The 22,642-nt window shown below is 45.2% G+C and overlaps 1 protein-coding gene across 1 annotated transcript in view; it reads right to left on the bottom strand.

Moving 5' to 3' along the window:
• Window positions 1-22,642, bottom strand: part of ADAMTS9 (ADAM metallopeptidase with thrombospondin type 1 motif 9) — a 78,132-nt gene continuing 55,490 nt past the window's right edge. Inside the window, exons 29-40 of the mRNA XM_031056311.1 lie at window positions 21,519-21,686; window positions 17,280-17,453; window positions 12,073-12,243; window positions 10,394-10,588; window positions 8,275-8,407; window positions 7,935-8,029; window positions 7,686-7,780; window positions 7,458-7,591; window positions 5,876-5,967; window positions 4,357-4,461; window positions 2,289-2,383; window positions 1-1,955 (exon numbers count right to left, since the gene is read on the bottom strand). Of these exons, the coding sequence (XP_030912171.1) occupies window positions 2,294-2,383; window positions 4,357-4,461; window positions 5,876-5,967; window positions 7,458-7,591; window positions 7,686-7,780; window positions 7,935-8,029; window positions 8,275-8,407; window positions 10,394-10,588; window positions 12,073-12,243; window positions 17,280-17,453; window positions 21,519-21,686 (1,452 nt within the window). The 3' untranslated portion in view covers window positions 1-1,955; window positions 2,289-2,293. The remainder of the gene's footprint in view (window positions 1,956-2,288; window positions 2,384-4,356; window positions 4,462-5,875; window positions 5,968-7,457; window positions 7,592-7,685; window positions 7,781-7,934; window positions 8,030-8,274; window positions 8,408-10,393; window positions 10,589-12,072; window positions 12,244-17,279; window positions 17,454-21,518; window positions 21,687-22,642) is intronic.

Below are 22,642 nucleotides of genomic sequence, written 5' to 3'. Positions count from 1 at the left end.
TCCCTTTTTCTTCTTTCCTTCACCAATCTCCAGCTCTGGGCTGTACCACAGCCCTGCTCGCCTGTGAGGTGTCTCCCAGCAGACAGGAATGTGTCAATCCCTGATTGTCAGGCTGACAGGTTTCACTCCAAAGGCTGAGCACAGTCTGGCACACACAGGTTATGAATCCAGGGATCATTTATCATCATTGATCCAACTCTTTTGTAACACACTGATTACACATCCTTTGGGGAGCTCTGTAAAAGACTCACACAAGATCCCGAGGTTGTGTTTGGTAACAGCTTGCATCCAAAATGGAAAGAGTTATCTGGAGTAGCAGATAAGCCTCTTCGGTTTTCCAAACTGCTGGTAATTTTGTGCTGAAAAGCTTCCTTTCCTTGTACTCTGTGCTCCTGGCTGCCTTGACATAAAAGGTGAAAGGGCAGCACCTTCCTATCACTAATAAAGTTGTGGAGAAAGAGATAAGGGACATAGTCATAGACTACAACAGTAACCTGGTCACATCACCCCCATTCAGTGTGCTACAGAGCTCTGTGAAAGCGTGGCGTGCCACAGGCAGAGGGCTATGTACAGGCAGGAGCCACCACACCTAAGGGACATGGCTCCTCCGTTTGATTAAAAAAAAGCCAACAGCAAATGTCTGGCTGTACATGGGAATGAGGAGAGGCAAGGAGCACAGATGCCTTACCAGGAAGATCCGAAGCAACACAGGAGTAGGCGTAAAGCAGCTTGCTTTTGAAGGGGGGGCAGAATCATCTGTAGGTACAGAGTGATCTCGCTGAAAGGAGGCAGCGAAGCCTCCCTTTGCAGATGGTCTGGGAGTGAGTAGGAAGCTGGGGAAATGCTGCAAGTGCCTGCAGGGGAGTACCCTGGCCAAGAGAAGGGGTGGCTTGGCTGGGTGTGCTGTCCCCATTCCTGGGCGTGCTGTCCCCATCCCTGGGTGTGCTGTCCCCACAGTCCTCACCAGCCCCATGGGGAGGGAACACCACAGGGATGCTTTTGTCCTCACGCTAGGATTTTGTAACAAAGTCTGTAAGAAACTACATCTCTTGTGAGAACACAGCCCAAGGAAACATATGGCCTGATCAGCCTGTCTGGGATGAGTTAATACCCCGCTTCCAGATGGAGTCAGGAAGCACAGTGGCACATGCAATTAGGAGACAAAGATACATTTTTTTAAAAAAGTGAGTTCACTTCAGAACCCTAAAATTGAGCTGAATATCCATCTGCAGGAATTTTGCTAAACCTGGGGTAGATCTTGATTGATTTGAATTGCCTGACAATTTTTCTGCTTTATCCCCTTCTTCAATGATAAAGGCACTGGATTAACTAAAACTACAGAGCATTAATAAATATTATGTTAGCACCAAACCAGTGGTTTCAGCACTGGCCACAGAGGTCATGTGAAATTCAAAACATACCTAAAAGATAAAGATTGCTAATGCAACTAGCACAGTATTCATTGTCATGTTTTCCTTGAGTGCTGTCAGCCTAATCCCTAAAAATAAAAATTTAAGCACATCTTGTCTAATTTCCTTGCATAAAGACAGATTGAAATGCCAAAAATACCCCTATGCAGATTGTGTAGCACCGTGGAGGGCCAAAGCAGCCCATAACTGAAGGAAAATTACTGACTGTAAGTAAACAACTGAATACAGTGACAATTAAGTATCACTTGTCATAATGCTACATATAATGTAGAGTATGCAAAATGCAGTGGTTTGACTGCAGGATTTAACAATAAAAAATAAAAATAGTAAAAGCAGCCTTAATATAATGATTTTACGTACAAAAATATTAAATCAAAATAAATAATCCCAAACATAAATATTATACTGTACATTAGGAATATGCAATCTATATACACATATACACAGATATAAAAGTGGAAGGCAGAGGTATTGCATCACTATCCTTCATCCATCTCTCATCTCTATTGGCTGCTCCCAGAGAACCTGGAAAACACAGAAAAGGTGCACATTTAGAGTCATCCTGGCCTCTGGAACATGTCACCAGACAAACTGGCACAAAAGCAGAGCAAAGGTGGGTGCCAGTAAGGTGGGGAGGTGTTTCCAGGTGAGAGCTGTATCCACAAGGGTTACTGGGGGAGCAGGGGATCCCACCAGGATGCTGTGTGGGGTGGGTGGCTGTCACCAATGTGCTACATTGTGTGGGGTGGGTGGCTGTCACCAATGAATTCCAGGTCTTTTTGCAAGCATGGCCTGATCTGCTCCTTCAGGGCTTTTTGGGGAAGATTCTCCTTCATGCAGAAGCAGCTGAGAACTCACCACTGCTATAACACCTGAATGTCGAGGCCTGTTCCTGATGATGGAGTGCACTTCCCACAGTAACCACCACATCTTCCTACTACTTTGGTACCATCCTGCAGGCAAAATCAGAAATAACAGCTCAGTAAGAGCTCAGGAATTCCATGCTGTAGAAGGGCCAGATCTGGGTTACTCAAGACTCGGTTTTTAGGGTGTATAAGAAAACAAATGATGCTGAAATCAATCTACGAAATCACTGCTGTATTCAAATATACACAAAGGTAATTATCTTTAGTGCTAGCAGGTCAGATGGTGGACACAAACAGGAAAGGGTAGTTTTGATTTATTAAATTGAAAGCTGCCCAAGGAGAAGGCCATTTGGAGGGTATCTCAAGGGTATCTGCTTTCTCCAGTTTGCCCCACAATGAATAACTGGAATGAGTAGAAAACTTGGCTCATGCAAGAACAAAACCACTCTGGGTCAGTAACAACTGCTCAGCTCTGCCTGAGCATGGGAAGGGCATGGAAATGGTATTTGCAGGCAATACCAGGAAACATCCACTTGGAAGGGAAAGTCCTGGAGTGGCTCCAGAGACAAGAGAGGGGGGAAAGTGACAGGGTGAGGTGATGTCACTTGCCGAGGTGCCAACCCTCCTCCCCTTCCCACAGCCAGTAGGGGTAGGTATGGAGTGGTCCTGAGGTTGACCTGGTCTCCAGGCGAGCCCAGCAAGCAGAGAGCAGCTCTGGGCTTGAGTCAGGAGATTAATACCTCCATCTGGCCCTCCTTATCTCACCTCTGCAGAGTCTTTCTCCTCCTGGTCATTAGAATGGACAGACAGTCCTTGAGGGGAATTCAACCCTCAATTACCAGAAAATTGGACTTAAGCACACAACAAGCTTGCACAAAGCACTTATTTTTAAACAAGCTCCACCCTGCCCTTGACATTATTGATCTGTGACTGCAGCAGGCTGCTATCATCTCTTCTCACTCCACCGTTCTTTCTTCTGCTCCTGCAGGCAATTACACCCTTGGAACAGCACTTGACAGATGCCACCAGGTGATGGAGGATTTCTGAGCACCCCTGTTCCTTAAAGTTGTTTTAATTCTGCCAGCCATGATGTTTTCTGCAACCCCAAAGTCGACTTTTCTCCTTTTAGAAGGGGAGGATAGAAAAGCACCTGCTGGAACTGACATACAGGGCTGGTCCTCTTCCACCTGTAGTGTGGTCAGATCTGTAGCATTAATTCTCCTCTAAGAGACCAGCACAGAGGAGACTCATGCTCCCCAGAGCCAGGGGGAGACTGAAAGCAGTACAGGAGAGGATATTTTGGCAATTGCTGTTTGTTAAATGATGGTGACCTCCTTAGGAGAGTTTTAACAGGGGAAATTGGGATGACTCACATGAAATAACAGCCAAAAAAGCAATCCTGGGTTTCTACCATTTCAGAATATGACACAGAAGCAACAGAGTGAAGGCACACAGTGACTGCAGGAGGTGTTAACAGGCAGGCAAATTAAGCAGTACAAGTACAAATTCAGCTGTGAGTGATTGTGAAGGGCTGCCTGGCTTACCCTGAGGCTCCAGCCAGCAGAGCCCCAGGCAGTGACAGGGGATGGTATCTCTGCAACACTTCAGTGACTTGAGACTTTCCCAAGGAGATAAACCCAGACCAGACCAGCAGGAAGGTCCACATCCTCCATGCTTTATCAGCCATGTGTTGGGAACAATTCCTACTCAGGGCACTTGCCTGGCACCAGACCCTACCTGCAGATCCAACTCTGCAGCCCTGAACCTGTCCTGCTGCCCTGCCTGGTGATGCACACTCCATGCTGGACATCTCAGGCAACTGATTAAGGATCTGTCTGCCCCACAGCACTCAGCACTTTCAGCTTCACAGTTAATCAGGCTCACTAATTAATTGCAATAACTCTGATCAAGCTAAACCCGCAAGGACCTCGCCCCACTACAATTACATACAACACTTTAATGTCAGATGTTCATTTTTTGTTAGTCTCTATTGGAAGATGTTGCCGTGAATGACAATGCAGTGATGAGCAGGTATAGCCATAATTAAAGTTACAACTTACTGGGGATTTCTGAATTTCTGACACAGCGTAATTCCCTTGTGAGAGCCACTTGGCTGTTCCCATCAGGGACAGGCCTGTCCCGTACAGGTCTATGCTGAAGCGACCCTAAAAAACAACAAGAGCCTGGTTATCCCAAAATGCCATGCTCCAGACTCCCAGCACGCCACGGTGCCACTTTTCTAACAGCATCTTGACAGCAGTGTTTTCCTTGTTTTCCATTGCTCTGACCATGAGCATTGTACAAATCACAGCATGGCTCACATTAGGAATTTCTTCTCCTCGGTGGCTGCAGAGAAGGAGGGGTTTCAGATTGCTTTTGAACTGCCCTTTCCCCCCAGGTTTTCACTGCTTTACCCTGGTTTTGCACTGCTTCTTCTCTGCCAGCTGAGGGCATTGTTGGCTTTCCCATGGCAAACTGCAGAGCCTGACGTGCTCCAGCAGCTGATGGGAAGGAATTTCAGCGATGTGCTACAGCTGGTCTCACTGCTCCCTCCTCAACTGGAGAGGGCACACTTCTCCTTCTTTTCTTCTTTTCCTTATTTTCCACTGTTTTTTTTTTCCAGACTAGTGAAATAAAAACTCTTCTATTTCTTTAAAACACTTAATTCTACCCTTTCTCAAAATGAAAAAGATGGATGGAAAATTAAGGACTATGCCAGCATCCAACACTCAGCCCCCCAGCCCTCCCCTCACCCCCATGGCAGACTCCAGTCCTGCCAATTTCTGGACATCCCCAGGCTGACCCACAGCCCAGCAGGGCCGGGCAGTACCAGATGGTATTAGCTTTGCTCCTTGCACTTGCTGCCTTGGGAATGCTGATTTTCTGTGAGGAGCAAACTGGCTGGGTCAGGTGGATGGATATTAACATTTATGAGCATTCCTGAGGTAAGGGGTCAATCCCTAAGCTGCTGAGCTGTGCAGGAAGGTGTCAGCTCTGGAAGCAGGGAGGGAAGGAGATGGAGAGGTTTGCCCTCTGCTGCTGCTGTGACTCCCTGTTAATGCCCTTTGCCACTAATGCCCACCCAATACCTTGGACTATCCAAACAGATCACTTACCATCCCCAGCCCCACAAAAAGTAGGTGTGCTGGGAACATGCAGCAAGCCATCCCTAACAGATGCTATTTGTCTCCTACAGACTTTTGAAAAGCATCTGCTCCCTGCTGCTCTCTCTGCCCAGCATTTCCACCAAGTCCTGCCATGGACTGATCCCCCTGTCTTCAGCCTAGGTCTCCCTCCACAGCCTCTTTCTTCCTCCTTTTCTCCTTTACTGGGGCCTTAGGGAATGTCTCTTAGGCAGCCACTGGCCTGATAACATGGAAAATGGAAACTACTTTCTTCCCGTTCACAAAGGGAACTTTCTCCATCACTTTCTCCCTCTTCACAAAGGGAAAAGTTTCAGATCGCTGAGATAAGAATGTGCCACTCACTGAAGTTGGGCTGTTGCGATCAGCAGTAATTAATAGAAGGTCTGAACATAACAAATGGCACCAATTCCTGTTAAACGCTCTTGTCAAATACCTGCGGGCATTTGGCAGCGCTGTAGCAGTCCCCAGCAGTGGCATAAGGAACAGGTCGTCCATCATGTGTCTGTGCAAACTGTAAATCAGTTGCTGTGGAGAAGAGTTGGTGAGTAACATGGAAAGGAAGATGCAGGGAGAGAGACAAAATAAATGTAAACATGCTCTTTGCCAATGTTTAAATTCGCCAAAGCTGGCTTCCCACATTAATGTAGGAAGTCAAGACTTCTATATTTTTATGATATCAAGATTACTATATTTTTTAATATTAAATATCCTGATTCATCCCACATGTGATTCCCAGCACATGAGCACTGAATTTAACAGGACACTTACACTCAGTATTTACAGCTCAGTTTAAATCTGTTGGTGATTTAGGAACAAGGTATAAATAACAACAAAACTCAAACCCTTAACTTGGGGTTTATTTCGCTATCAAAAAATTCCCCACTTTCAAAAAGGCTACAGCACCTTCTAAGTCTCTCTTTTAAACAAAAGCAAACAACATCTCTGCTCTCCTGGCTGCCCCAGCCCAGGGGTCGGGTTTTCAAAGGGAACTGGAGTATTTTGCTCTGGAGGGATCTGAAGTAACTGAGACTCATTTAGATGGGGATGTGAGATAGCTCCTGCCTGACAGAGGTAGGTGCCCAGCTCCTTTTGAAATTCAAAGGGAGCTGGTATCAAATTCCCAGAGGGTGGTTCCTTTGAGATCTTTACCTAGAAGCTTTTACAGATTATTAGTTGCTTTTTACAGATTGATAGACTGGGAGGTCTTGAAAATTAAGTGATAAAATCCACTTATCAGATAAGGAGTCGTTTTACAGGGAAGGATTTTGATTTGCTAAAAGACCACTTAGCTATTTACTGAATGAACTCCCAACAATACGTTGTATTTTTAAAACACTTGCTGAAAACTGATAGCAGTGGAGCCAGGGGACTGAAACCATAACCCCATGGAATGCTACAGGGTCTCTGGTGGTGGGATGGGCTCCCAGCTCAGAGGAATGACAAAAGGGACAGTGTGTTGCTCTTGTTGCAGTTATATTCTTTTTCTCCATTGCAAATCCATGTGCCCAGCCCTCAACACAAGTTATTTCTCTGTGGTCTGGCTCTGCTGAGAGACTTCTCTGCCCTGGCCATGGGGAATAGCATCCCCATCCCGGTGGAGACCCCTGTTCTGGGATCTCTCTGAGTAAAGTGGAGGGGGTGGGGGAGTGGGGCAGCTCCTCCGTGGTCAGGCGTTGTGTCTGAGTCTATTCTGAAAAGAGGGGACCAAATGAAATGAAATAAAATAAAATCCTTCACAAAATGCACTGTGCTGCTGGGAGTATGCAAATAGTCATTCTGCAGAGCAGATACAACAGGAATTGCCTTAGTATTTTCCTGTTTTACAGAGAAATAACATGAGCATCTCTGATGTACTCAGTCTCCCAGTTAAAGCAGCAAACAGGTGACCAAGTCTAAAAGCAGCTTTTAACAGGAATTCTCAAGAATACTGCTCACTGGAGTACTACTACTTGCTTGTAGTTACAGCTATATTTGTGTAAAATAAACATTTTTTTAATGGCCCTGTTTTTACTCACTTATTATTTGCATAGTGTTCAGGTCCAGCCTTACTTTGCTGAAGGTGGAAAACCCAGCTGCTGTGTAATCTTTCCTACACTGGCAGTCTTCTCGTCTGCTCCCGTTATACGGACACTCGGTCGGGTTATGCAATCTAAATCAAAAGAAAACCCTTTCTACTCATGACCAGGAAATATTGCCATGGAAAACAAAAACACTGTGGGGTTCATGATTACAGGATTTCTTACCTGTATCCATACACCTCTGAAAAATTCTCTGCATCCCCATTTACTAGGGTCACATACTCCTTCGGGCTGTCAGTCTGCATCCCAGAGCAATACACCTGAGAGAGAGAGAAGCCAAAATTGTGTCATGTGCAAAGGCATCACTGAGACAACCAAAGGCAGAAAATCCAAGAGTGGAAGTGAAGACCACAGGCAGGGTCCTCTTGAACCTTGAGAAAAACCATCAAGTATCATTCTGTTGCTGAAATGCACCTTTAATGTCTTTCCTTTGACTTGCAGGAAATATTCACCATCTTCAGTGACACCTTCAAGATTTTTAACATCTTTGCAACTCCTTGGTAAGTCACCTGAAACAAAACAGAAATACTTGTAGTCACTGAACAACCATACATCAAAATTTATTTTGGAACACTCTGAGGCTTCCAAAGCATCAAAACATCTTTTTCATTTTTAACAGCTTTCCCTGAAGTGTCTTAGTGCTTACTTGGATGGCTCCCAATGCTTGGAAATACTGCAGATCTCTAGGAGTTTGAGGGTAAAAGATGCTGAAGCCAGGAGAAAGGCAAAAGAAGGTGTAAATCTGCAGACTTACAGTCATGGACATTGTGACATGTCCTCCTTTCTTCAGGTTTCAGGTCCACGTGGCACAAGCTGCTGACCTGGTCGTCATTGGTCAAACACTGCACTGAGCGGTGCATGACCCCAACTCCACAGGTGACAGAGCACTGCGGGACACAAGACAGAGATTCCTGCTTTATCTCAAGGGTTTATGGCCTCCAGAAGAAAGAACAGAGACAGATGGTTTCCCTTGTATCAAGAGACAGCAGCAAGACTTCAATCCTGTGAAGTGTTCAAACACAGGCTTAATTTTAATCAAATGAGTAGTCCCTTCGGTAATTAATCCCTTCCTTATTATCATTGATTACTTCAAGACTACCATACTTTGCTCAGTGTTTGCACACTTTGCTGGATGAGGCAGTTGGTTAAAGAGAACCATGTGCTCAAGTGAAATTGCTTATTTTTCATATTAGAAAGATTGCTGTTTTCCATGCAAATTGCACCCAAAAAAAACGTAGCCTCAAAATCTTCTCTCCCCTCACCTGCTGGGAAAATGGCTACATCTCTGCAAACACTGGGTCATCCTCAAACCATCCAGTCTAAGGGCAATCCTAAGGCTGAAATTGCACAAACTGCTGGAGGTACCAAGCAGCAGAGCATCCAGCTACTGAGTGTGGGCTGTGGGAGGTGGGAGCACTTTGCTCCTCCATCCACAACTTGCTCTTTCAAGTACTTGAGAAATGAAATTCAGCTCTTTCTACAGCTACCAGGTTAGGCTATAAAGAAAATGAAGTTGCTCATCCATTTAGAAATTATTATTCTAAAGGAATACACCATGAAGAAGATGGTCTTCAAGGGCTCATGGTATTCACAGCTTGGGTATTTACTCTTTGTCAAGTCCAGTTCCATAAAATTTAGCTGAAGCACTTAGTAGGACTCTCTCTGTTCATCAAAGGTGATGGCATTTTACATTAAATCCCTTTCAAAATCACAGGTGACAAGGGTCATGGCACTTGGTGGTCACTGGGACATTCAGCAGCCCAAAGTGAGGAGAAAGGTCTTGCTCTCTGAAATGAGCGCTCATTGCAGTGAAGCTGGATTAATGAGTTCGGTATTTTGCACTTAAATTCTGAGGGAAAATACCAATTAATTGATGCTGAGGTCTTTGCTATAATTCCTACGTGCTGACTCACAGGGAGGATCTGAAGCTTCCTATGGGGCAGGAGGAACTTAGGTTTCAAATGGCTTTGCCAGTTACCGTGACAACTTCTACTGCATTTTACTTGGCCTGACACTCATCGCCTTGTAAAGGTTTGACAAATTCCTACAAATGCCTGAGCTGGGTTAATAAATCAAGTTTATGGGAGAAACATCACATTTCAAAGAATGTCAGAAGCCCTAAGAAGTGAAATGTTATCACCTTAACTAAAATTTGATCTTGTAGTTCAGGTCCCAGAAGAGGCTTAAAACAAATAACTTTAGCAGAAAGGCCAGGTTCTTTCCCCTGACCTGTCCCAGCATTTGTGAGAAGGAGGGGGAGGAAAAAACAAGAAAAAAAAATCGTTTTAAGGTTCAAATGACCAGTGTTTCAGCCTAATGCTGGCTCCCAAGTCTTTCTCATACACGTGGCCAAGTGGGATCAACTGCAGTTGTCAGTGACCCACCAATCATTCTAGCATAAGGCTTTCAAACCCTTGTTTTCTGCAATGACCCCACTCTCTGACTAAGCATTCAGCATGGCCATCAACATGGCCACAAATGTTGGCTACATCCCAATTTTCATGAATGCTACTTGTAGCTGCTGGGATTGCCCCATACAAAGGGGTTCAGTCTGAAGTATAGAGCCCTACACACACCAGGCCTGCTGCTGCACCAGAGTATTGCATGCATTGATTTAAGCGTCTCTAAGGTTGGCTACATCCCAATTTTCATGAATGACTCTACTTGCGGCTGCTGGGACTCCGGCATGCCGAGGGGTTCACTCTGAACTATGGAGCCCAACACACACTAAGCCTGCTGCTGCACCAGAGTATGCCATGCATTAATTTAAGCATCTCTAGAACATTCCCCTGCCAAACCTCCGGTCTGTGTCTAAGAAACCACCCCAGGTTGTTCCATTCTTTTTGGCCAAAAAAGAAGTTTGCCCGACTTACGCTTCCCCAGTTGCCGACGCGCCAGGAGGCCGAGATGGGGCACTCTCCGAGGTAGCAGGGCTGGATGTTGGGGGGCTGTGTGCCAGGACAGTTGACCATGTTCTGGTAGCCATACTCATAGTGGTCCTTCCCAGTGTAGATCTCACTGCAGGACACCAGGCGCTGCCTGTATCCCTTCCCACACGTGACGGAGCACTGCGGGCACAGCAAAGACCGGTGAGCACCACGTGCTTCAGCAGGGCTGCCCAAAATGGGAGGGGAGGAAACCAGGCCTGACAGCTTTTGACACAGGAAACTGATTCAAGGGATCACTGGTATCTATGCAAGCCAGTCATGAATATTGTAAGCGGCTACTACAAGTGGGCTGGTGCCTGACATTATCTTTGAGCACCAAGTTCTTCTTTGGGCTGGATCTACAGCTGCTCCAGGACTCCGTGCTCCAGGCTGGCTCCCGGCCATGTGTTACTTCTTCCCAAGCACAAAGAAAGGAGCAAAAGATCCATGGGAATTCGGAAATGCTGCTATTAGTTGTTTTGGTTGGGTGGGGTTTTTTTTGCCATGGGATACAGAGAGAGAGAAAGTGGTCAAGGTTGACCCTGAATTACAGGTACTTGTCAGCAACTAGAAGAATGAGAAATTTTTCATGGTAATTAGAGGATAAACAGCACTTCTGCCTTCCTCATCAAAGGGCCGAGTGGGACCTGGGAGAGCCAAACTCTGGCTCTGTAAACTCTCTTCACCTCTCTGTCTTCACGGGCCTGAGTGCTCCCAAGTGGTCTCCCAGGCAGTGGGGGTGGGTAGAGGGTGCCTGGGCAAGGAGCAGCCAGAGCTCCAGCTTGACAGGCACCCCAATATTTCTCTTAAGAAACCACTCAGGAGATCAGGCTGCTCTGAGATATTCTCATGTCTCCACATTTCTCCCTCCCTGCACTATCTCAGGTGGCTTGGCTCTCCTTCCCCTCAGTCCTGCCATGTTTTCTTCTTTTCCCTTTTCTTGTTCTTTCTCTTTAATCAGTGCTGTGTCAGCAGCTGCCTTGTCATTTCCCTCTGCTGTTTCTCCAACTGGAAAGTAATCCTTCACTGGCTGCAGAAGGAAACAGGCTGAGATTAGCCTGCGTCCTCCCGCATGCGGCGCCCGCTGCAAGGAAAGCTCATCTATTTTCCCTGCCTGCCAGCTGTGAGGGTGAATGCCCTGCCTTCCCTCACTCTGGGTCCTTGCCCCTGCAAAGACAGCACTGAGGAAGGATGTGCCCCCATGGTCACCTCCAGGCTTGCCTCTCGCCCATGATGCACATCTGGACCCTTACACAACTCACAGGGCCCCAGAGCCCCCAGGGAGTGGATGGGAATAAAACCAATTAATTAAATAAATGAAATAAACCAGCAGAAAACCAAAGAGGGTGCCTGCTGAATGCACTGTGCTTTGGAAGAAAATTGCCTCCAGATAATATTAGCTAGGACCCTGAGCACACTGCTTTTAGTCTTTAATATCCTGGTTGTCTCCCACAGCACAGCTCCTTTCTATCCAACAGGGAGACTGGACACCGAAATAAACTAAAAAATAAGAATTAAAACCCAGAGCGCTGCCTTGCCACTGTTGATTGATTTGTATTGCAATACCTCAGCAGGGGCAGCGTTGAGAGGAGGAGAGGGATGCAGGGGTGGGGATGGGGCCTCACCTCTGACCACTCTCCCGTGATCCAGATGTACTCGCAGGGGGGCAGCGCGCAGCTCTGCACCTCGGGCGGGCGCTCGCTGGCCTCGCAGCGGCCGCTGCTCTGCGGCTGCTCCTCCTCATCCACACAGAACACCTCGCGGAACCGCGACGCCTCCCCGCACGTCTTCGTGCACTGTGTGCGACAAACAACAGCTCAGACAACCCTGGGGGACTCCAGGGAATGAACCCACACCCCAGCAAGCCCTGTAAGCTGGCACTAGTATCACCTGGGGGAGAATTTTCCACCAGGACCCTGCTGTGCCACATGCTGCTGCTGTGACAAACTGCTGCTGACCTCTGGAGGTACTGACCCACATCCCCAGGAGAAACCACGGTAGCAGGTATTGGGATGGGGCAGATGCGGGGCCCAGCTGTGGTAGGATCAAAATATGCAGGGTTGGGCATGCTGGGCCAGGAGACAGGGCCAACCCCCATTATTTCAGCCCCTAGCGAATACAGCTGTTTGGAGAATGACAACTCAACCATCCCCCTTGCAAAATTCACACTGCTGCACCTCTGGCTGTGGCTGGTGTGGGGGGAGCTCCTTCCCCAGCTCTCTGCCTTGGCATGGGGCACACATAATCACAGAATCATCACAGAGTAGTTTGGGTGAAAAAGACCTTAGAGATCATCTCATTCCAACCCCCTGCCATGGGCAGGGACACCTTCCACTAGAGCAGGTTGCTCAGAGCTTCACCCAGCCTGGCCTCAAACACAACTCTACAACCACTGCAGCGGAGGCAGCCCTGCAGGTTTATTCTCTTTTAAACACTGCCCTGCCTGATATTAAGATCAACCCATGCCAGACAAGTACAACTGCTCCCCAGGTCCAGGAGATTTCAAGGACTCAGTTCTTTCTCTCCTTGTCACAGAAAAACGAGCCTGACTGTGAGGCTATGTTCTTGGGAGTGAGGCTGTCCTTGGAGGGTATCTTAGAAAAACACATAAAACAAAATAAATCAGTGTAAGAGCAGCTGCCTAGATAAAACCCTATTTTCTTTTAGTTATTGCCTGTAATGGACTTCTAACGCTTTCAACTAACTGGATTAACGAGGAGAAAAATGCATGAAAATAATAATTTTATAGAACATGTAGGGAATGTCTTCCCCTTAAGGAAAAGGAGAAAACATCCAATCAGACCATCCCTATCTGTACAGAAACAGTGCTTGAAGTTACCTAGGCTTGGAACACTATGCCAGTTTAATCTAGTTAGAGTCTTACCCTCCAAACATCATTTCCAGCCTCCCTGAAGCAACTCCTGTTCTCCTGGCTGGCCAACAATTAGGAGGATATTAGTGGGTTCAGCTAATTGCAAAATGCAGGCACTGTCATGGCCCTGTTACTGTAATTGGCTGTCAGAACCAGGATTGCAAATTATTTGAGAATATTGAAAAATCAGATCAGTGTGTGGCAGCAGCAGCAAGCCAGGAGAGCAGCAGTGAGCACAACATCATGTTGGGTGTAAATATTTAAAACTGGGGCAAAGTGGAAAGGGATGGGGAAGGAGAGGCAGCTCCACAAAGCAGCATTTATTCCAAAGGAATAACTTAGGAGCTCTTAGGCAACAGTCAACATTGCAAAATCTGCAGTCTGCCAGAAGACCCCAAGGGCTTTGTGTGCTTTCAACCTTATTTACTCTCTTGCTTTGAGTCCTTGGAGTGGAAGCTCCTTCTAGGTCTGTGCTGAAACATGGCAATCCTACAGGGGTTGGAGGAATTTGCTGGAGTGTGATTTCCCCAGAAAGCAAACAAAGTGAGCTATATTTGCCCATCTCTGATTATCTCCCTATTACATAAGTAAAAACTGAAAGGGGGTCATTGTGTGTGAGTATGGCACCACTTCAGCTCCATCATCAGGGAGCTTCCCTGACAGCTCTCCAGGGACCTTTTGGGGCAGCCTGAACCCCAACCTTCCTGCTCAGTGGGAGTGGGGCCACAGGATGCTCAAAGCTTCCCCCCTCTCTGCTTTGGCATTTTCCAGCCCAGCAAGGGGTCAGCAAGACAGGGTGAATTGTTCCATGGCCCCTCAGAGCCAAAGGAGGCACCTTGAAAGGAGTGGGAAGAACAAAGACTGATTTTGTCTCATCTCCTTAATGTATATTTCAGACTAAATTTGCAAAGTACATTGGCTCATGCTTCAGCTTAAGAGGGTGAACCATCTCTATGCCATCAAGGTATCTTCTAACACTGGCAGTGAAGAGCTATCACATCAAAAGCCCATCCTTGTTTACAATCATTACTTGCTGATGAAAGACTGACACTCCCAAGCACAGGCCAGCCTGATTTGGGTTTGTCTGCAAATAACAGTTGTGTGGTCAAATAAACCCGAGCCAGCTCTGTGCATTTTGTCATCATCAGAAATTGAAAGTTTGGTTATTTGTATTTTTAAGGGTAACTGGCAATTGAAATAATCCCACTGAAATATTAAATGAGGCTCAAAGACACTGAGACCGCCATAAACTAAGTCAAAGAGAAACACTGCAGAGGTTCCAATCGGCCATCCCAAAGTTATAAAACATTATTCATGTAGAAAGCAGACAGTTCAGCTAGCATGAAAAGGCTATTTTTCCTTTTAATGCAGTGACAGATTTTGCATGAATTCTCATGTTCAAGATTGATTTAAATCTCACACAAAACAGTGGGGCCAGGCTACAACAGCTATTGATAGCAAAATCTGAAAACAGGTCAGGCATTTGACAATATTTGTCTCTTTTGCCTCATTTCCCAAATTCTGAACTATTTTCCTGGCAGATCAAATTAAGGATCATTTCAAGTACTTCTGAAACTGCTTTAGAAGAGCAATAATAATAATTAAAACAACCCCAAAGGCATTGCTTTGCAAAAACATTGATTTTTTTCTTCTTTTTTCAAAATAACAATCTAACACAGAGATGAAATGTACCCCCCATGCCATGAATGCTTGAAACATGCCTTGGGTAACTTTGCAATTCAAATCAGGCAAGGATGGCACAATTTCCCCCAAAAAGACAAATGTCAAAGATTCAGAAGTTGCATGGCAGCTTCCAGAGCCATGCACTGTCCTTCCACAGAGGCTCATATTAAAGAAAAAAACCTTTCTTTCTCCCAATTTTCCCTTTTTCTTTGTGACTCTAGTCTGAGTTTTATTTTGACATTAGCTAGGCTCTTTCTATTGACTTCCTTCTCCCTGGTGAGGGCACTGAGAACAGGTGATTAATGGTGATACACCAACAGAGCAGTAAATGGTTTCCAGTAAGTTTCATATTCCTTCTCATTGTCAAGACCAACACTTTTTTTCCTAAACAACACAAGTACAACAACAAAAAGGAACAATTAAAAAACCCCAAACCCTCTTGAGAGATTCCCTTTAAAGATAAGGAATCAAGAACAAGACAGCACTGAGATGTTATTTATATCCTGCCTTCCATGTCAATTAGGGTTCATTGCTGCTCCCTGCTCAGAGAATACCAATGCAATCTGTGCCTCCTCATGGACACTGCCTATGGCTGGAGGGAGGTGCTATTCCTTTTTTTTCACTGTGTACACCAGAACAAAATAAGAAGTGCTTGGAAGAAATGCTTGGAATCAGCCAGAGGGGCAAGCTCACATTGGGCAGCTCCTGCATTTTCCTGTTCATGGTTACTCATGAGTACTTATGAGGGCGAGGAAACCTCCAGTCCATCCTCTTAGTAAAGCTCCCTTGGGGAAAAAAACAAATCTCCACAATATGTTCAAAATTTGCCCAGTGCAATGGGGAGTCCTGGAAAACTTCAGAAAACATCAGTATTTGTATGCCATCAAGGGCTCAGAAGGGTGGGGGCAGGCACCTCTCCAAACTGTTTTGAGAAGTTGCAAAAATAAGGGAGAGAGGGCAAAACTTGGTTGAAAGTTGGACTTGATGATTTTGGAGGTCTTTTCCAGCTTAATGATTCTAAGATTCTATGAAAGGATGGGGCAGGAGCTGTTTCTTTTCAGGGCTGATTACAGCACCAGGTAAGGACTGGCATGTTGTTTGGTGACCTCTTTGCTGCCTTTAAATTTATTCACTGAAGAAGTTAATGGGCTCTGTAAAACTCAAACTAAAACTGCAAGGAAGCTGCTGGAGCCCTCTCAGCTGTTCCTACATTTCCTTTTCTGGCTAGGATGTTTCCATCTGCTACCACTGTGTGACCAGCCTGGCTTTGCCTCCTGCTGCTTCCCATCACACATCCCTGTGTACTGGGAAGCAGCTGGGAAAGGGCACAGCCCCCTCTGGCCTCCTGCACTCGTGGCTGGGTTACACAGGATTATAAACCCAACTTCCCAGCACTGCTGAGATTGGAGGAATGAAGATAAACGTGTGTGTCCTGTTCCCATCAGGCTGAGGTACCACATGCAGGGGCTAAAAATGGAAAAAAACAGAATGAGAAGAATCACGTTGGTGTCTGGTCTGAGCTGCCTCTACCAAAAATTTCTGTGCATTTGAAGGCTGACACAGCACCCTCTTGGCAGTGCATGGGAGGGCTCTCCTGCTCAGAATCCCCTCATCCTCCTACCACCCACCAGCCTTGAGGCCACTCATTGCCCACACTGCAGGACCCTAAAGCACTGGAGCAGCAGCTTTATCCCCAGTTTCAGTGTCAGGAGCTGTTTTTGATGGGAACTGATCCTGGTCACACAGGAAAGCATCATCTCCCACAGAAGACTTGATCTCAGCGCTGTTCGTGGTTTGATAAAAGAGCAAAGACCAGGGGCTCAGTGAAAGGATAGGGATGTCAGATGGAGCTGGGGTAATGGGGCAGGAAAGAGGGAATTACCACTGCTCCCTAACTCCTCCAGGCAGTGGGCTCAGGCTGGAGCAGCACAGCAGGGCTCTGTCTCCTGGAAGAGACCCAAATCCGCCCTACCCAAGACCTGCTCAGTATTTACATAGGACCCAGCCAAACCCAGGGCAGCAGAAGCAATAAATTAACCCTACAGAGGCATTTCTCTGCTCCCCCTTTCAGACAGCATGCATGAACTATTTTTTTTTTTTTTGCAACCTCAGGTTGCAACCCAAACACCCTGACCCTCCAGCAGCGCTCCCAGCCTCGGCATCCAGCATCACAGCACGCCTGAGAGCACAGAGCCGTGAGCAGGGGGGAAGAGAGGAAGGGAAGGGAAGGGAAGGGAAGGGAAGATGGATGGATGGGGGGGTCCCTGCCGTTCTTACCGCCTGCCACTCCCCGGCCGCCCAGCGGTGCGTGGGGCACGGGGGGAGGTGACAGTCCCGCTGAGGAGGGGGCTGGCTGGCCGGGTCACACTCAGCCTCCTTGGGGCTGCTGCTGCTGCTGCTGTGGCACTGCACGGAGCGGCGCTGGACGCCCCGGCCGCAGGACACCGAGCACTGCAGGGAGGGACACAAGGTGAGTGGAGCTCCCCATCACAGACACCACGGTGAGTTCAGGGGGTTCGGGCTCTGCTCTGGGCTCCACAGCATCAGTAGCGATGATTCTCTTTAATAATAAGATTCTCTTTAATGATATATACTAATGATGTTTCTAGCAAAAAACTAAAATTTTGGAATTTGAAATCACGGTAGCGATGCTTTATCAAACTTCCAAGTGAGGCTTTTCATTGCACAAGGGAAAACTTGGAATCTGAAGCCAGTGTGAATATTTGCCGTTGGCTTCAGTGGGGTCAGGACTTCCTGGACAGGATTTTTATTGAAAAATCTGTTTTTATTGCAAAATAGCGGCACTGCTAAACCACCCTGACATGCCAGAGGCGGCCAGGCTCCGAGATTTGCTCTGAGTATTGCTTCTCAGGCACTGGTTCAAAAAAGTAATAGTTCAAAATACATCAAATGGCACAAACAGAGTGGGCTTTAATGAAAAGCAAACTTGGATTCTATAGAAGAAAGTGTGTAGCTGTAGAGAGGGAAAGGTGTGATACAGCTGGGATTTCTTTCAGCATGCATCTAAACATGCACATGCACCACGGCAGGGAATACAGTTAGGTTTTGAAAACAAATGTCTTTTTGAAATTAACTGCATTTCACATTTCCTTCATTACACTGTGGGCACATTTTTTCCAACTTCAAGGCACAGCAACAAATGCCTGAGTTTTTCTGTTTCTCAGACATCTTTATATTATTATCTATATGGCAATATTATTAACAGCTTATTTTTTCTTTCACGCAACATTTCTTAGTGTTGTGACTGCACACTAACATGTTTAGCAGTATTTAATATTCCCCTGGAACAGATTCCTCCTGGCTAGACCTTAAAGTATATACTATACAGATTTGGAGTAAAGAGAATTTGCATTTGTAGAAGAAAGTGCATAAAAATTAAAGGTATGTATTAAAACCACAGCTGAATTAACAACTAATATTATTTATAACTAATATTACTTGTTAATATATCAGGAACTAAGAAAATAAATTCACAGCCTGTTATTGCAATGCCCACTAAAATGAGCCTTCTTAAGGCAGGGAATTGAGTGGTGCCTGATGGGGAAGCAATTCCCTCTTCTGTATTCCTCCATACTGCTCTTTGCTTTACTATCCAAATGCCCCATAAAGCCAAGAAAACCAGAGAAAAGCTGACTGTAACTATTTGTCTGGCTTCAGATATTCGTAGGAGGTTGGGAGTATTTTTGTGTAGCTTTGGAAAGCAGCAGTGGGATTTCTGTCACTAGTGATGCAAATGCTTCCCATATGCTGCTGCTTCCCTGGGATTAACAGTGCTCTTTGTCCTACACATTCCATAGGGGGCTCTTAAACTGAATAAAGGCACAAACTTGGAGAAACATACACACCAGGATGCCTACCATGCTCTAAGATATCTTTTGAGTTGCATTTATCACCAGCATAAAAAGCCCAGGTATGGATAAAAGAGCACAAGTGACACCGTGGCTTTTTCATGGGGGGCTGCATTGTGGTTGTGTGTGACACCTGGGTTTGGGGAGAGGATGGTGCCTGGGCTGTGCCAGAAACTCCACCTGATGCTCTGCCTGTGTTTTTATCCAGGGCTGGATTTTAGCCTGTAGCAGAAATATGCAAATACCAGACAGCAGAATAAATATTGGTATTTTTGTTAAATGAAAGGTAAATGGCCATAATTGACACCACTTAGGAGAAACACATTAAATCTGATATTTCAGTGCAGACATAAACACACTTAAAACTTGGAGAAAAAGCCTTTTTAGAGATATATCAAAAATGCTTTGCTCCAGGGAAGTGGGTTCTTAACAATCTAGAAAAGAACTAACCATGTTCTGAATACAAAACATCCAAAGAGAAAAAAACCTAGGATTGGAGCACCAGCACAGCCAGCATCCAACTGAGACTGATTTTTAACCATTCCTGTATTTTTTTATCTTCATTTTCTCAGTAATTCCTTTTCCAGAAGGCAAAAACCCCCAACACCTACCTAAAGGTATGTGCAACAGGTTCTGTGCATATATACTCACACAAGGATGCACTTTTATGGGAGAACCTTGCCTTATTTCTCATTAAGACTTTTGCAGCTCAGCTTTGGGATTAACATTCTGAGACAATTACCTTCAGAAAGTTAGGGGTTTTTAGATAATACCTAAGTGGAAACTGATCATGGCTCCTATTTGCAACAGTGGCACTGGAGATAGGGAAAGTCACGAGGAGTTTTCATGCCAAATTTGTACCATCTGATCTACCGTGTATTCAGAGCACCAAACTTGTGTCTGTTTCATGCTCTTAAGAAGTTCAGCACCTAAATCCAGCTTGGCTCCACAGCATTAAATCTCTTGCAAAGCCCTGAACACCCCTTACAAGGGACCCAGAACCAGCACTCTCAACCTGTGATAGCCCCAACTCCTCATCTGTCACAGGCAAAAAAAATGCTGCCAGCACCAGTGAGTCTCAGAGATCCATGCCACAGCATCTGACAGGGCTTTAGAAATTTGACATTGTAGCATAAATGTTTCTACCCCTTTACTTTATCCCCAAGCAAGATGCTGGCTGGCTGAGCACATCCTGCATCAGGAACCTGGCCTGAGGAGCTACTCCTGGAAAAGCCTGTTCTTGGCCTGATCATTAGCACACAAATATTCCTTAATTGCCTGGTCATGAGAGATTACCTTAGACCATAAATCACCTCATCCTCCTATTAACTTGGGTTTCTTTCTCTAGTTGCATAAAATTAATATCCATGATGCAGTGGAAAGCTGAGAATTTTAAACCACTTACTTTAACCAATTAGTATTAGTGTATTTTAATGCAATTGACAGACCATTATATTATTATGTTTACAATTATTAGTAAAAACTGCTTTCAGGAGTAGCCACTTAAATAAGGTGCAAATTGTACACCACAAGACTGTCTAATGGCCTTGCATTTCATTTTAGTCTGGCTCCTGTATAAAACTGAGGTTTCAGTCTTGAAGGTAATAAAGCTAATAATATTGACTTAATTTCCAGTATGGGAGTAGTACTGTGGATTTCAAGGCTGCTCCTTTCCTCAGGTAAAGAGCCCAGACCTTGGTAACTGAACCTCCATGGTGAACAAGCACTTAGTCCTTTACCCACACAATGGTAAACACTCCAATCCTGTGAATCCAAAGGTAAGGATTAAAAAAACCTAATACAACTCTGAAAACAATCACAGATTATTAATGGGTTTATTGTCCTTTTTGTTAGTGGACATTAATCAACAGCATGCTGTCCTAGTCCTAACATTTGCATGTGTGCCTGGAGCAATGTGAATGGTTTGTCTTGCAGGGAACTGGAATACCCCAAGAAAGGGTGTTTTGTACCTAAATTTGAAAGACAGAATGCAAGGGAACACGATGTCATACAAGTTAACAGTTCATTTAGTCTGGGATTTTCAATAATTCCTCTGATTAGTACGCTAATGAGGTAGAGGGAAAAGCAAAGTTCAGAGTTAAAAATGTGATGCGGCAGATTCAAGGTGATGACAAAGACATTATTTTCAGGAAAAAAGGATTCAAGGTATGCTTTCAGCAAGCAAGAAGTTTAATAACTCAAAATACTTTTTCATTTCCAGCAGCCTCTGCTCTATGCATGACTGTCTGACTTTTTAGCAAGGGAAAATCAAGCAATGAGTTTATTTCTCAAAACTAAGGAAGATTTTACTTGAGTTATGATATTTAAATTATATTAAAAACATGAATAAATAGTAGATTCTCTTTAATAATATGTACTAATGATGTTTCTAGCAAAAAACTAAAATTTTGGAATTTGAAAACAAGGAATTTGCTTTCAGATAGACACTAAAAGCAAGCTGCCTAGTTTTCAGCTGGTACAAATCTGTGCTGCTCCATGAAGCTGCACTGTTTTACACCAGGATCTGGCCCAAAACCTCTATCCCTGAATAATTCACGAGGACAGAAGTGATTGGAAAACCAGGCTGTAACCAAACTGATGGAGGAGGAATACCAAAAGGTGCAAAAGGGTACACAAGAGGTCTCACCTGGCCCCAATCTCCTGCTTTCCACTTCGGACATCTGCCCCCTCTGCATTTCTTTTGCACGTTGGGTTTAGCAAGGTGTTTACAATTCTCTTCTTCTACATGCCTCCCTTCCTTTGACAAACAGTACACACTGCGGTGCTTTTGGCCCCTTCCACAGGAGACAGAACACTGTAAATATAAAGTAATAACAGATCAGCTTGCACACTCATACAGGGGCCATGGCTAGCCAGGGCATTTTCTTTTAGCTGGACCAAAAAGCACCTCCCCAGGTCCCCAGCAGGCTACACAAAGCTCGAGGGGAGTGCAGGCATTTAATATTGTGTGATATTCTTGGTCAAAGCCCCAAAAAATGCCAGTATCAAAATAAAGAAAACAGCTGACATTCAGCAGGGATAACAGCCTGGATTCCTGGCATTGCTCCAGTCCTTTCAAAGGAGCAGAGTCATCTTACAGGGATCAAGGCAGGAGCCCTCAGTATCTACTCAGAAGAACTTGAAAGGAACCATTTCCATTTACCTTGGTACAAAGGGATGTCAAATATTGGTAAATCAGGAGGGTAAAGTGTGCTCTGCACCTTCACAGAGGGAAATAACTGCACAAAGGACAAGGCAGAAAAGTGCAGCATTTTCTTGTCCTTGGTACAAAAGCTCGTGTTTGTTTTATCAGTGTAGTCTGACTTTTCTTTTTTCCTTCACTAAACAGACTGAAACCAGGACATGTTCATCCTTAAGATTTATGCATTTTGAAAACAACTCAGAAGGTGGCAAGAAGGCAGAGCCTGGAGAATCAAAGCAAAAAGCAAACCAGCAGGTATGTTAGCTGCAAGCTTTGTAGTGAAGCAACTAATTTCAACCTCCCTCTGCAGGTTCACTGAACTTTTTCAAATGTGACCACTTCTGGCATGCAAACCCCAAGCAACTTCACTTTGATTTCAGATTAGTCTCCTCCAAAGATTTAGGAATCAAAGGGGTCTGGAATCACGACACGAATTTAATATGACAGTTTCATGTAGAACAAGCCTCTTACTCAGCATGATGCACCCAGAGACTCAGCTTCCATTTCTTCATTACATGCTACACCATAAGCATACTGGTTTAATCCTTGAGGGCAAACACACTGTTCTA

The sequence above is a fragment of the Geospiza fortis genome, unplaced genomic scaffold, assembly GCF_000277835.1.
Source record: "Geospiza fortis unplaced genomic scaffold, GeoFor_1.0 scaffold70, whole genome shotgun sequence".
In the NCBI taxonomy this organism is placed as follows: domain Eukaryota; kingdom Metazoa; phylum Chordata; class Aves; order Passeriformes; family Thraupidae; genus Geospiza; species Geospiza fortis.
Note: the sequence above shows the minus strand (reverse complement) of the source record. Positions and strands in the feature narration are given on the sequence as shown.